Genomic DNA, 15,710 nt, shown 5'->3' with positions numbered 1-15,710 from the left:
TACATAAATACTCTAACATTCATTTTGTGTATTCTTTATACTCACAATGTGAGCCCACCAGTCATTTTTTTTAGTAGGATAATGACAGGCTGAAACAAGGAAGAATCACGATAGAAGAATTCAGAGCAATTTATCGAACTATTGCACACAGACAAGAAATTATTGAGATTTTCAATGCATATTCTGAAGACCGAAAAATTCTCCTGGAAAATAACCTGGTTCAATTTCTGACACAAGAACAATATACAGTTGAGATGAGTAGAACTATTGCTATTGAGATCATTCAGAAATATGAGCCCATTGATGAAGGTACGTTTGCATTTCGAAGTTTTATCAGAATATGTATATACAAAGTATTTTTTATAAATTATGGTAATCAAGTTCAAATTTTTGGATGGGCCAAAATTCTTCTGGAAAATATATTTTATAGAACATATATGCCTTTTAGAAAGCTATACTGTGTAGCTAAGGCATTCTTTCCTACTATATTGTCCAGCTTCTTTCTTTCAACTGTTTCCATGTATATATCTCAAGCATTCAGAGATGAGCTTAGGTGTGAAAGTAAGACGAGGATTCTGTTACCTGTACCCTATTAGAAGAAAATATCTTGATCTCATGAATAAGATAAAAAGACAGTTATAGGCAGTCTTCCATTTTTAAGCATTTTTATTATTGAAAATATACGTGAAAATTAAACTAAATAAAAAATGCTAAGAAGGAAAACAAAATTACAAAATCGCTACTTTTTCTTTTGTTTATAAATATAATTGTCTACAATATTTCATGAAATGTTTAAAATATTTTGCTTTTCCTTCATTTTTGAACACATAGTCATTTGGTTTAAATCAAATGACCACATAGGCTAATGATCTGTCATATAATTTGTGATCTTTGTCCCATCTTTTAATAGGCAAAACATATCAAATTTTTAAATTTATCCTTATTTTAAAGTAAAATAAAGACATAACATAATAAAATATTCACATAAGAGTACAAAAACATTAACCCCGCAGAAATTACCTGCTAGAATAGCTCAAAATATTCATCTAGCAAGGGAGGTATGGAAGTCCAAGCTCTGCCTATGAGTGTCGGTTTAGGGTACCAATGTTTAACATATCCTAATATAGGTTCTAACAAAATCATTCCTTCACTTAATCATCATTCATAATTTATTCATATATTTACTCGTAGCAACCAACTATGGCTCTAGGGGCTGGGGATACAGCGGAGAACAAGGAAAACAAGGTCTTGTATTCCTGATGGGGGTTAGAGGGAAGTTGATAATAAATAATTAAGCATACGAAAGGATAATTTCAGACAGTGCTAAGTGCTATGAAAAAAAATAAAACAGGGAAGGTGTTGGAGAGTAAATGACATGGGAGGTCTAATTCAGTTTGGGTGTTTAGGAGAATCCTCTCTAAAGGTGATACCCTTGAGCTGAGACTTAACTAAGAAGAAAGAACAAGTCACGTGACAAAATGGGAGCAGTGTCTGAGGTCCAGGGAAGAGAAGCACTGGACATGAGTTGGAGAATTCAAAGAACAGAAGGAGGACAGTGTGTTTAGTACTTGGTGAATGAGGAGATGAGTTTGGAGAGTAGAAAGAGATCAAATGGTGTAGGGTCTTATAAGCCATAATTAAGATTTTGGCTTCACGACCTCAATGCCATGCAAAGATTTTGGAGAATTTTAAGCATTGCGATGGTATGACTGAGTGCAGTGTTGTAACGGTTTGGTCTGAGCACCATGAAACTTTTGTAAGTTTGCAACAAGATAAAGAGCTTGCACCAGAACATTAAGCAGCTATATTACTAAGCACACCTGACAAGCTCAGCTGACTCTTTTTTTTTTTCTTTAATAGCTAGACTTTGTCTAAGGAAGTAGTGAATTGATTTATGCTCTGTCTCAAGCATATTGTGTTATATTATGTTATTGCCGACTGGAAACAACCAGTTTACAGATGAACACTTTCAGCAGTGCTCATCTAGTGAGTATTACCAAAAACAGTTACTTGGGCACTGTTACCTTCAGGTGGTAAATTAAAAGATGCAATAGGATATTGCCATAGTGGCAGTCACACCTTGGAATCGTGTTTGCATTTTAACTGCAATATTATACTGTTCATCATTTCATCTTTCGAGCCTTCACCTGCCTCAGACACTCTCATACACAGCCAAGACCTTGTATTTCATTTACGTGATTATTGATCACTTTAGAGTCTTACTAAGGTCAGTTTGAATTATGGTCTTATAGCCCCTCAATCTCATCCCTCATTGGTATGTGACATATACCAAATGAAGTTTTAAAAAATACACGTGATTAATCCTCATTTCAAACTGGTAGTTTTTAAGGGCACAAAAAGAGTTTGTCTTCTATTCTATTATCAGAGATATTTACTCCATTATTCAATAGCTCGAAAGGGCTAAGTCAATCGATTTAATTGCACAGGGAAAAAGAATAAGAGTATGCAAATCATTATTGTCACAATACAAGATTCATTTGCTCCATACCCTCCCATCTTCCTAAATTTACCTGGCTTTGAAATAGAGGGTTTGCATATAAAGATTTTATTTATTTTTTTCTAGCTTTTATTCTTTTAAACAAAAATGCTGGCATTTTCACTTTTACAATGTCATAAACATTTACTTAAGTCACTATGTATTTTTTATGACATATTATTCTTAATGGTTGCTTAATATTATATCATATTTTGAGCTTTAATTTGTTTCCTCCCTCCTATCCATTTATTTTTGCTTTTATAAATAATGCTAGTGTAAGAATTCTTGCATATCAGTCTTTGTCTGAGTCTCTGCTTCTATAGGATAAATTCTGGAAATAAAATTCTTTGTCAAAGATCACATTCTAATATAAAGTAAGTACTCATGTCAGCTTTTCTTTGTAGCCAAAATGAATGGTCAACAGCAACAAGAGCAACTAACATTTATAGAGCCCGTATATAGGGATAGGTTCTATTATTATAATAAGCAAAAACATTCAGAGATAACTTACTAAAGATCATATGCAAATGACCCAGCAATTCCATTCCTAGGCATACATTGAACAGAAATGTATACATATTTGCACCAAAAGACGCGTATTGGTTGTTTATATAGCAGCGCTATTTGTAATAGCCCCAAATGGGAAATTATCTAAATGCTCAACATGAATAGATGGATAAATAAATTGTGGCATATTCATACAATGGAATAATATACAGCAATGGGAATGAACAATGTATAACTATATGCAACCACATGAGTAAACCTTAGAAACATAACGTTGAGTAGGAGAAATCAGGCACAAAAAATACATACTGTATGAGTCCATTCATATAAAGCACAAAAACCAGAGAAAGCTTATCTATGCTTTTAGAAGCCAGACCAGTGAATACACTTGTGTGGGATAAGTGACTGGAAAGTTAGTAGGAGGCTTCTGGGTGCCATAATGCTTTGTCTTTGATCTATGTGCCAGTTATCCAGATGTGTAGCTTGTGGAAGTTCATTGAGCTATAATATATGTACTTTTCTTGTATGTATTTTTAATATATGTTAAAAAAGAGATGATTAAGTAACATATTTTTTACTTGAATGTTGATATGGAAGAAGTAAGAGTATTCACTAGAAAAATGTGTTTACAAAGAAAAATTAGCAATAGTATTAATATTAACTCTAAAGGAATATTTTAGAAAGATGCTCTACTGCTGAATAAGTTGACAAGTGAGATGAAATTTTTTTTATCTTGCTAATGGTATTTCTGCTTTTAACTTTTTTTTTTTTATAGTTAGGAGAGAACTCCAGATGTCATTTGAAGGTTTTACAAGATACATGGATTCACCTGAATGTCTACTATTTAAACATGAATGTAAAAGAGTTTATCAAGATATGACTCATCCATTAAATGATTATTTTATTTCATCTTCACATAACACGTATTTGATATCTGACCAATTAGTGGGACCAAGTGACATTTGGGGATATGTGAGGTATTTATTTTGAATTTTAAATCTATTACCTTTTAAAATACTTGGAAGCACCTGATGGTGTCTGCCTCAGTAAAAAGTAGGCTACGCATGTTCCCCAAATTCACAGGGAAGAGGAATTTTTATTTGTACATCTCTTAAAGATCCAACATTTAGATGAAATGGCAACATAATTTATTATATGCATTAGTATCAGATACTTTCCATTTAATCCTACTTGCTGACTTCCTGTCCATGGTTTTGGCCTCTCTGAGGTTTGCTGAATGACTTGGATATTTCTTATAGGAAAACATAAGAAGAAGATTTTTTAAATTTAGCTAATCAGGCCGGGCGTGGTGGCTCACGCCTGTAATCCTAGCACTCTGGGAGGCCGAGGCGGGCGGATTGTTTGAACTCAGGAGTTCGAGACCAGCCTGAGCAAGAGCAAGACCCCATCTCTACTAAAAATACAAAGAAGTTATATGGACAGCTAAAAAATATATATATAGAAAAAATTAGCCGGGCATGGTGGCGCATGCCTGTAGTTCCAGCTACTTGGGAGGCTGAGGCAGAAGGATTGCTTGAGCCCAGGAGTTTGAGGTTGCTGTGCTAGACTGATGCCACAGCACTCTAGCCCAGGTAATAGAGTGAGACTCTGTCTCAAAATAAATAAATAAATAAATTAATTAATTAATTTAGCTAATCAGAACATCCTAGATTTTAACAAATATGGTTAAAATTAAACCTAGACAGCAAAACACAATGATATAAGTAAAGTCAACTTTACATTACATAAATACAGTAAATTGTATAACTTGGCACTTATAGATAATGATTTTTATAGATTCATATGTTAACTAATAGATTAAAAGTTAACTACATAGATTAATCCATGTTGCCTCTCCAATTTTACATTTTACCATGTATGATACTGTTAATCCTGGGCTTTAGTTTAGTAAGTCAGCTGAGATACAGTGGTGAACAAGATAGTAAAGATAATTTACAATCCCATAAGCTTATAAATAAACATTGCTTCTTCTCTAATTTCAAATCTAAGTAAATATATAAATTCACAAATTTGGAAACTTATTTTTTTTTAGAATTCTGTAAAGATAGCTTAATTTGTAGCCATAATTTCATTGTAGAAACATCTATTTATACTTTATTATTTTAATTTTTTAAAGGCAGCAAATATACATTTTAAAACAGGTCTATTTAGAAGTGCAGAAAATTATTTCTGAATTCCAAGAAAATATTTCACCCAAGTGCAAGTTAATATGTAAATTTAATTGTGTTTTTTCTTTGTTTCTTTACTCACCTTTGGAAGATACCCCCTTAGAATGCAAATCTTTCAAAATTTCTTTGCTCATGAAAAGTGGTATAGTGTAATGTTTAAGCATCAGTGTTTTAAATTTCTAGCACTCATATTTCCTCCCTTTCCCTCATAAATTAATTTTGTGACAGACATAACTTCTTTATGTCTCAATTTCTTTATATGTAAAAGAAGAAAACTGATGTTACTTGCTGTATAACATTAAAAATTTTAATACAACAAAAGCTCCTCAAACTCATTTTTATTGCCAGTTAAAATTCAACTTCAAATTAGAAAAAGTTACTCATACAAGTTAAAGAAACTTACCATTAATAGAATTATGATATTTTATACCCTGTTAGTTCATAGGAAGTATTTGAGGGAAATTTTAATGATAAATAAATGAAATAAAGTTAAGACTAGAAATTTCATATCACAAAGTCCTGTACAAATTCTAGAATGCAGGGAGAACATCACCTGTAAGCTTTCCAGCAGCCAAAGCCAAGACAGAAACTAGATTAGTCATAAGATTTATAATAATGATAAAAACAAAATAGTTGCTCAGAAGAAGTGAATGAGAGAGAAATTTCCTCTGTTCACTTCCAAACAGGGCCTACAGAAAGAAGCAGTGGAGAGTGGCCTCATCATCACCATTAGAGAAGATAAAACTTTCTTTACACGTCTTGCAATAGAAGTAGCTGACACTGTGCAATCACACAATCACTTTAAACTTTTCTGCCAGGGACCAAACCATGTGGTCTGAATTCGCAGTTTTGTAAAAGTTGGCTTGATCTATGGATAACATTTAAACTATCTAGAGAAGTCGCAAGAATCTATACCATTTATGAAAAGTTTTCTTCCACAACCAAGTTTTTGATAATTTATTCCCTCCCCATCCAGTAGAGAGTTCAAGGTTATTCTCTGGGAACACCCCAGAGAACTGATACTCTATGTTGATTAAAAGTGCAGGACAATCAGCTGAGAGTATGGTAAAGCAAACATTCTTTACAAACACGCATTGTTCCTTCCCCAATTTAAAATCTAAATACATAAATAAACTCTGTAGCAAGAACATTGCAAATTTATTTAAGCCCAATGGGTACAACTGATGTATGAATCTAAGATAGAATTTATGTCTAGGTTAAGAAATGGAGATTTATTTCTTAAGTGGAAAAAAATCAAATCCAGTTTTAGATATTAGTGGAAGTGGAAATATATTTTCCTCAGTTTTGATAAAGCTATGAACTTGGTGTATTCTGAGGCAGTCAGTTCAAACTTTTCTCCCACTGATAACTGGAGGCTGTTATCCTAAGTGAAGTAACTCAGGAATGGAAAATCATATACCCCGTGTTTTCACTTATAAGTGGCAGCTAAGCAATGGGTACACATGGTGGTACAGAGTGGAATAAAGGACGTCGAGACTCCAAAACGTGGGAGGCTGGGGAGGGGGTTGAGGGATGAAAAATTACCTATTGGGTGCAATGTGGTGGAGACGCTGAAAGCCCAGACTACACACATTATATCCACGTAACAAAACTGCACTTGTACACCCCAATCTATAAAAATTAAAAAAAAATTTTCTCCCAGTGAAATTATGAGACAAATAGACATAGATTAGCAGGTTTTCAGGCTTCCTTTGCATAAATATTAATTTTCTCTAGCTCTTACTTGGATTAGAGATGCCTTTTATAAAATGGTTAAGGAAATAAAGGTTGTTACTGAGCCATAAGGCCCTCTAGCTTCCATCTCCTCCAGCCCATATTGTGTCCAGGGAGCAAGTATTGTCATGATTTCTCTTTTTTTCCCTTCCCTTCCCACCATATACCCTAATACCCCAAAACCTCATATAAGGAAAAACCAAAAAAAATTTTATTAACACATTTTATTATTCTGAAAAGGCTTTGGAAGTTACTGCTTTTCAATAATATTGCATTTTTCAATAGACACAACCATAAGCAAAAGTGTCTGAGTTGGGAGTGGTGATGTTTCAGAGGTACAGCTGTGGAGGCAGGCATCTTCTTTGCTTATTGCAAATCAAGCCTTGAATGGAGAGCAATAAATAGCATAGCATTTGACCAGGAAGAAGGACCAATTGTTGTGCCTCACAGATAGTTTGTCTCTTCCTTTATAATGTGATTTTCTAGAGATTCAGACCTTGACTTTATTATGGATTCATTTATGCATTTATTGCAAAAATACAAATAGTCTTTGGAATATTTTGACACTATGATATATATTTTTTAATGGTCTGGGAGTGACATTTTATTTTGCTTAAATTTCGCTAGTGCCCTCGTGAAAGGATGCCGTTGTCTGGAAATTGACTGCTGGGATGGAGCACAAAATGAACCTGTTGTATACCACGGCTACACATTGACCAGCAAGCTTCTGTTTAAAACCGTTGTCCAAGCAATAAACAAATATGCATTCATGGTATGTACATATCTTTGTTAAACTGTAGTTATTGAAACAGAATCAATCATAATTTACTTGCTTCAAAATTCTATAATAGTTGGTCTTAGTTTAGGTCAGTGCTATTTCAAATTGTGGGTTATGACCCATTAGTAGGCAGTGAAATCCATCTAGTGTATGGTTAAAGGTAAATTTACCAAAGTTAATCTCAGGTAGTAAGGTATATGTTGTTTCGTGAAACTTCTTGTTTACTCATGTGTGTGTGTGCACGTGTGCACATGTGTGCGCTCATGCATGCATGTATATCGTTTCACAGTGTAAAATATATTTCTCATTGTGGGTGATGGCCAAGAAAGTTTGAGAAACACTGGTCTAATAATAGTAAATATTTTACCAATATTCAACTATTTTACATCCAAGACAAAAATATAATATGTCAATAATACATTATCTCAATTATTGACATTTTAATACCTATAATGGCAGCTATTTATATACCAAGAAATGTTCAGAAGTTTACTTTGGATTTTAAAATTATTATTCAATTTACTAAAGTTATAGATTCCAAGATATAGTTCTTTTTAGAACTAAGTTCGGCTTACAAATCCTACTCTATAACTTGAGCAGGTTTTAGTAATCCCTCAATTTTAAGGGAGTTGGAATAAAACTTGGTCCTATTTGTAAATGTGGCTAATTATATACCATCAGACATTTGAAATTGTTTTCGTAAACACTTGTAATTGTTTTGTTAATATACTTGTTTTCTGTTTTAAGTACTTCAATTTTAGTACATTTATAGTACAATCAAAGTGACTTAACAAAATCTTACTAAGTACTTCATATAAACCTAATAAATTAAACTTATGAATTTAATAAACTTAAAGTTCTCCTGTCTCAATACCTTATAAATCTGTAAACATAAACTTAAAATCACAAATTTATCTCAATTATTCTATTATATATTTAAAAAGTATAAAATAAATATTCCCAAGATAAAAATGTCAGATATGAACAATTTCTATCATACTATAAAAATATTGATAGTATGACATTGTTTCTCTTAAACATCTCATTTCTGATGATTTTTTAAATTTATATCTCTACTTCAACTTCTCCCTTGATCTCTACATCAAATACACAACTACCTATTTGACATTTCCACTTGGATACGAATAGGCATATTTAACTTCACATGTTTAAAATTCCCTCTTTCTTTCAGTTCTGCTCTTGTCATGGTCTTTCCCAGGTCAGTTAATGGCAACTTTCACATACTTAAGCCAAAAGTGTCGCTGTCAACTTCAACCCACCTCCCCTGCTTTCAAACCCTTCAATCAATTCTTCAGCAAATCATCTTGGCTCTACATGCAAAATATATCCTGAATTTAATTTCTACTTCCCATTCTTACTGTCATTGTCTTAGTCAACCACCATCACCCCTCACTTGGACTATCACAATGGGCTCTTCCTTGGTGTTCCTGCTTTTCTCCTTACTTCCCTGCAGTCTTATCTCAACATATCAGCCAGAGTGACTTTTCAGTGAGTCAGATCTTGTCATTCCTCCTCTCAAAGCCTTCAAGCCCACTCAAAATAAAAGTTAAAATCAATACAATGGCTTACAGGCCCTGTTTGATGGGTTTTCTCTTAGCTCTCTGCATGCTCCTGCTAATCCCTGCTCACCTGGCCATTCTGGCCTCTTCAGTTTTTCTCAGGCACATCTCAAAGCCTTTGCACTTTCTATTTCCTTTATATGAAATATTCTTCCCAAATATTTACACAACTAACTTCCTCACTTAATTTAGGGTGGGTAGCTGAAGAAATAAAAGGAAATAAACATAGTCTTAGAATTTAAAGGCCTTGCAAAGGTAGAAAGGCCTACAGCTTCTAAGACTCCATAAAAAACAAGAGATGAACAATTAGATAAGAAAAATAGATAAAAGGGAAAAAAGGAAAGGGAAGACGTAAAATTATTTCTATCTGCAAATGACATGATCCTATATGTAAGAAACCCCAAAGATTCTGCAAAAAAGAAAAACAAACTATTAAAACTAACTGATGGATTCAGTAAAGTTATAGGATATGAAATTAACATACCGAAATCAGTAGCATTTTTGTACGCAAATAGTGACTTAGCTGAAAAGAAATCAAGAAAGCAATCCCATTTATGATAGAATAAAAAATACCTAGGAATAAATTTAATGAAGGAGGTGAAAGATCTGTACACTGAAAACTGTAAAACTTTGATGAAAGAAATTGATGAAGACACAAATATATGAAAAGATATCCTGTGTTTGTGGATTGAAAGATTTAATATTGTTAAAATGTCCATACTACCCAAAGCAATATACAGATTCAATGCAATCCCTATCAAAATCCCAATGACATTCACAGACTTAGAAAAAAAATCTAAAATTTGTATGGAACCATGAAAGACGTCAAATGGCCAAAACAATTCTGAGAAAGAAAAACAAAGTTGGAGGCATTATACTTACTGATTTAAAATTATATCATATAGCTTCGGTAATCAAAACAGTATGGTACTGGCATAAAAACAGACACATAGACCAGTGGAACAGAATAGAGAGCCCAGAGATAAACCCAAGTAGGTACGGTCAACTAGTTTTCAACAAGAACCCTAAGAGAATACAATGGGGGAAGGATAGTCTTTTCAATAAATGGCACTAAGAAAACTGGATTTCAACATGCAAAAGAAGGAAATTGGACCCTTATCTTATATCATTCACGAAAATGAACCCAAAATAAATCAAAGACCTAAATATAAGACCAGAAACAATAAAACTGCTGGAAGATAACATAGGGAAAAAGCCCCTGGACGTTGGTCTTTGCCATGAATTTTTTGAGCTATCACACCAAAAGCTCAGGCTACAAAAGCAAAAATAAATAAATGGTACTATGCCAAACTAAAAAGCTTCTGCACAACAAAGGAAACAATCAACTAAATGAAAGAGCAGCCTACAAGTGAGAAAAAAATAGTTGCAAACCATATATATGTGGAATCTAAAAAAATATTCAAATGTACAAAGAGAACAAGACAGTGGTTACTAGGGTCAGGACAGGGGAGGAAACAGGGAGACACAGGTCAGAGGATGCAAAGTATCAGATAGGTAGGGTGAACAAGTCTAAGAGCTAACATACAAGGTGAGGACTATAAGTAATAAAATTGGACTGTGTATGGGATTTCTGCTAAATGAAGAGATTTTAGCTGCTTTGGCCACAAAAACAAACAAAAAAAGTGGGTAAATGCAAAGACGTAGAATCAACCTAAGTGTCCCTCAAAGTGGATAAAGAAAATGTGGTATATACATAACATGGACACTCAGGGAGGCCAGGGTGGGAGGATAGCTCGAGGTCAGGAGTTCGAGACCAGCAAGAGGGAGACCCCATCTCTACTAAAAATAGAAAGAAATTAGCTGGACAACTAAAATATATATAGAAAGAATTAGCCAGGCATGGTGGCGCATGCCTATAGTCCCAGCTACTTGGAAGGCTGAGGCAGAAGGATTGCTTGAGCCCAGGAGTTTGAAGTTGCTCTGAGCTAGGCTGACGCCATGGCACTCTAGCTGGGGCAACAGAGTGAGACTCTGTCTCAAAAAAAAAAAAAAAAAATATATATATATATAAAACATGGAGTACATGGAGAATTAGAAACAAAGGTAAAGATATTTTCAGTTTTTAAGAATAAAGAAGATCTATTAAGTGAGGGTGGCTCTACAGAAGTATTTTCTGTCCTTTTGCACCATTGTAATTTCAAACTTTGTCACCAGGTAGAGAAGAAAAACATTTTTGGATCTTATTCAAAATTTTACCCATATTTTGATTTCACATATAATTATCAAGACACAAATGTATCAACTCATAAACAAGTCATGTTATATATATGCCACATTTTCTTTATCCACTCATGAATTGAGGAACACTTAGGTTGATTCTACGTCTTTGCATTTACCCACTTTTTTTGTTTGTTTTTGTGGCCAAAGCAGCTAAAATCTCCTCAGTTAGCAGAAATACCATATATAGTCCAATTTTATTACTTATAGTCCTCACCTTGTGTATATAAAATTATATATATACACATATACATATACATAACACGGAGTACTACTCAGCCATAAAAAGGAATGAAATAACGTCATTTGCAGCAACGTGGAGTGAACTGGAGACCATTATCCTAGGTGAAGTATCTTAGGAATAGAAAACCAAACACCGTATGTTCTCACAAATACGTGGGAGCTAATAGATGGGCACACACAGGCACAAAGTGATATAAAGGACATGATAAACCAAGAAATGGGGAGGGCAGGAGGGTGATGCGAGATAAAAACTTACGTGTTGGGTACAGTGGACACTATTCCAATTATGGACACACTGAAAGCCCTGACTTAAGCATTATACGAGATATCTATGTAACAAAAACACTTGTACTCCCTAATTAATGTTTTGAAATAAAAAATGCCCCCCAAAAGAAATTTACAATTAAAGTGAGAGATAAAACTACCAAAAAAAGAAAGAATTGAATTAGGTTAAATCAAAATGCACAAATGATTTAATTCCTCAGTAAAGAGTTTGAGCTATTTGCACATTTAATAAAAAGGGTAAATATGTGAGATAATTGATATGTTAATTTGATTCACTATAGTAACCTTCTCACTATCTATATGTATCCATAACATCACGTTGTATGCCTTAAAAATATATAATAACGTTTATTTTAAAAAACAAAGAGATCAGATTTAAAATAAGGCTTTGAGCAACAAAAACTCAATGAGACTTCTCAGTGGAACAAGGTGACTCAGTTTTGCTTCATAAATCAGACTGAAGTTTGGATTTCCTACTCAAGATAGTCACTATTAATTTGGGACAGAGAGGAAGTGAAATTAAATAGACTTGATAACTATGATTAGGAATGAACCTTGGGTCTAGTTACTGGTGCCTGTAGTTTACTAGAACAAATATACATGAAATCTAAGTTTTTGAGGGAATTATATTGCCCCCCACCAAAAAAAAAAAAAAAAAAAAAAAAACAAAAACCAAGTCTGACTCTTAGGTAAACTTTAAAACAACCTTTGGACAGGAAGTGGGCTACAAAGATTGCTTGGCTTTAAGGAGAGCAAACTCCTCACCATCCACTTTAGATGTGGCAAAGGAGGATAAAAGAAAGAGGATCTTTCCAGAGGATAGGGCCAAGGACACAGAAGATAAAAAATGGACTCTGCCCCATCAGTGAAGTCAGGGGTTCGTGGAGGAATCCGCCTGCTAGGCCATCACTTTGCCCAGTCTCAATGTCACTTATTATATTTGGGAAAAACTTTACACTATTCTATTGATGTTAGAGTGAATCCATAGACATACTCAATAGAGTGTATAGTTGAGAAGGTCATTGTCGTAGGCTTAATAAGGGCCCGCAAAGATATTAGTTTCTTTTTCCTAGAACTTGTAAATGTTACTTCATTTGGACAAAGAGTCTCTGTAGATGTGATGATGTTAACGATTTCTGGACGCGGAGGTTATTCTGGACTATCTGCGTGGGCCCTCAATGCCATCATACATACTTCCATAAGGAGGGGGTAAAGAGAGATTTGATACACTAGAGGAGGAGGCAACATGAAGATGGGGACACAGATGAGAGCGATGTGGACACAAGCCAAGAAATATCAGCAGCCACCAAATGCCGGAAGAGGCAGGGAACAGATTCTCTCCTAGAGTCTCCTGAGGGGGCACAGCCTGTCCAACACCTTGATTTCAGCCCAGTGAAAGCCATTTAAATTCTGGCAACTAGAAAAACTGTGAGAGACTGAATTTCTGTTGTTGTAAGCCACCAAGTTTGCAGTAATTTGTTACAACAGCCACAGAAAACAGGAAACTAATACACTCATATGTTAAAAAGAGATAATATCTTATGTCCTGTTTCAAGGGCTGTGATAATGCGCCAAAACTTGTGATTCTCTGGCTTGTTTATGAGTTGATAAATCTGTGTCCTGATAATTATATATGAAATCAAAACATAGGTAAATATTTTGAATAAGATTCAAAAATGTTTTTCTTCTCTACCCGGTGACAAAGTTTGAAATTACAGTGGTGCAAAAGGACAGAAAATCCCTCTGTAGAGCCACCCTCACTTAATAGATCCCCTTTATTCATCAAAACTGGAAATATCTTTACCTTTGTTTCTAATTCTAAAGCAGTGTGTTTTGATTATAGAACTTAAAACTGAAAAAGAAGAAAAACAACATTTCCCTCAACTGACCAGTGTTGATAGGTTTTTCTTTCACATGTTCAAATACCTAAACATTTAAAAAGTAAAAATGCAGAATGTTACTGTTTGGCAACTTGCTTCATAATATTAATACTATAGATAACTTTCTACAGCAGTATGTATCACTCTACCTTCTTCCTAATGGGTCTATATCATTCCTTTTATACAGATATGGTAAAATTTATTTAAACAAGTACCCACTGATAGATGCTTCAGCTGTTTCCTATACTTTTGGTGCCCATAGTAATAATTTTTCTTTTTATACAGATTTAATGGTCCCTGTTTTGTCAAACTCAAAAGTACTTTCAGTTTAAAGAATACTTAATTATTTTGCAAAGGTACTGAATATTAAAATTAAGTTTGAAATTAAGTGCTTACATTAATTGCATTAAAATTACTTAAAAGTTCTGATTAATAACCATGGTAATGGTTAATTTTTTAGACATCTGACTACCCAGTGGTGCTCTCTTTAGAAAATCACTGCTCCCCTTCCCAACAAGAAGTGCTGGCGGACCATTTGCAGACTATTTTTGGAGAGTCCCTGCTTGCTGATATTCTTGATGATTATCCAGACAAACTACCTTCCCCAGAGGTAACATTTTGTCTGAGAAGCTCAGGTTAAGAAAACCAGAACAAAACGAAACAGAACGCCAAAACATGTCACTGTTATGTTGGCCCATGACAGTGTGTTAGAGACCAATGAAAATGCTTAGTTTTATTTATAGTTATGTATCTTTCCCATGTGTTGCCTAGAAGATGTTCCCGTGAGCGTCAGGTGAATGCATTTTAATAAAGAGAATGTGTAGAGATCAATGTAAAACCCACATGTTGATTGTGTGCCGTAGCTCATGGGTCCACAATTGGAAGGCAATTTGGTATTGGGCCCTAGGCATCTGGTGTGTTTTATAGGCAAAAGGCAAAGAAAGGGGCAAAAGTTTTAGGCTATAAATACAGTCTGTACCCATATCTCAGCAGCTGGGTAGCAGGTTCCCCTGTTAAAAATTTGCTCTTTTCAATTTCCCTGTTTCCCTTTCCACCTTCCCTCGAGCAAACTCAAATATTTTATTTGTGCACCCCTACCTCTACCGTCAGGATTTCACTTCTCTCTGTGGTTGTCTCTTTATTATTCCCTCTCACAGCCCAATGTTGCACGTCGTCTTCTCATTGCAACCTACCCAGTCTGTCTTCCTCTTCCTCCTGCTCCACAGTAAGTTTCTCATTGTGGTCACCAAAGACTTTCTCACTGATAAATTCCAGTGCACCTATTTCAATCATCATCTGACTGTGCTCTAACCGACATTCAATAGCGTGGGCCTCTCCTTCCTTTCCTTGAAACACTTTCTTCTATAACACCACGTTCTCTAGGCTTTCCTTCTTCTTCTCTGGCAACTCCTTAGTTTCCTTGGTTTTCCCATTCTCCTAACCCCAGATTTTATCAGGTGATAAATGAATTTTTTTTTTTTTTGCAGTAGTATCATCTAACCACCAATAGTTTAGTTTTGACACATCTTCATTTTTGGTAGGTATAGCAATATTTTTGTAATATTTGAATTTTTCCCTCTATATTTTTTCCGTATTATATTCAAATGAATAGAAAATTTAAAAATGAAGGTGTTGTGACACTAATGACAAGATATATAGGGCTCATGACAGAACTGACGCAGAAAAAATGAATTGTTTGGTACATGGAAAAACCATGACTCTTTCACCTCCTAAGAATGCTCACAGACTAAATGTGTTCAATTGTGGCAGAAAAGAAAT

General features: G+C 34.4%; 1 protein-coding gene across 1 annotated transcript in view; it reads left to right on the top strand.

Annotated features, from left to right (window-relative positions):
• The first annotated feature begins 254 nt into the window (after nucleotides 1–254).
• Nucleotides 255–15,710, top strand: part of PLCZ1 (phospholipase C zeta 1) — a 32,506-nt gene continuing 17,050 nt past the window's right edge. Inside the window, exons 1-4 of the mRNA XM_069490904.1 lie at nucleotides 255–309; nucleotides 3,780–3,981; nucleotides 7,555–7,699; nucleotides 14,392–14,541. Coding sequence (XP_069347005.1) covers nucleotides 255–309; nucleotides 3,780–3,981; nucleotides 7,555–7,699; nucleotides 14,392–14,541 — 552 coding nt within the window. The remainder of the gene's footprint in view (nucleotides 310–3,779; nucleotides 3,982–7,554; nucleotides 7,700–14,391; nucleotides 14,542–15,710) is intronic.

Source organism: Eulemur rufifrons, chromosome 16, assembly GCF_041146395.1.
Source record: "Eulemur rufifrons isolate Redbay chromosome 16, OSU_ERuf_1, whole genome shotgun sequence".
NCBI lineage: Eukaryota > Metazoa > Chordata > Mammalia > Primates > Lemuridae > Eulemur > Eulemur rufifrons.
The sequence above is the reverse complement of the archived record's forward strand: the minus strand, read 5'-3'. Positions and strand labels throughout refer to the sequence as shown.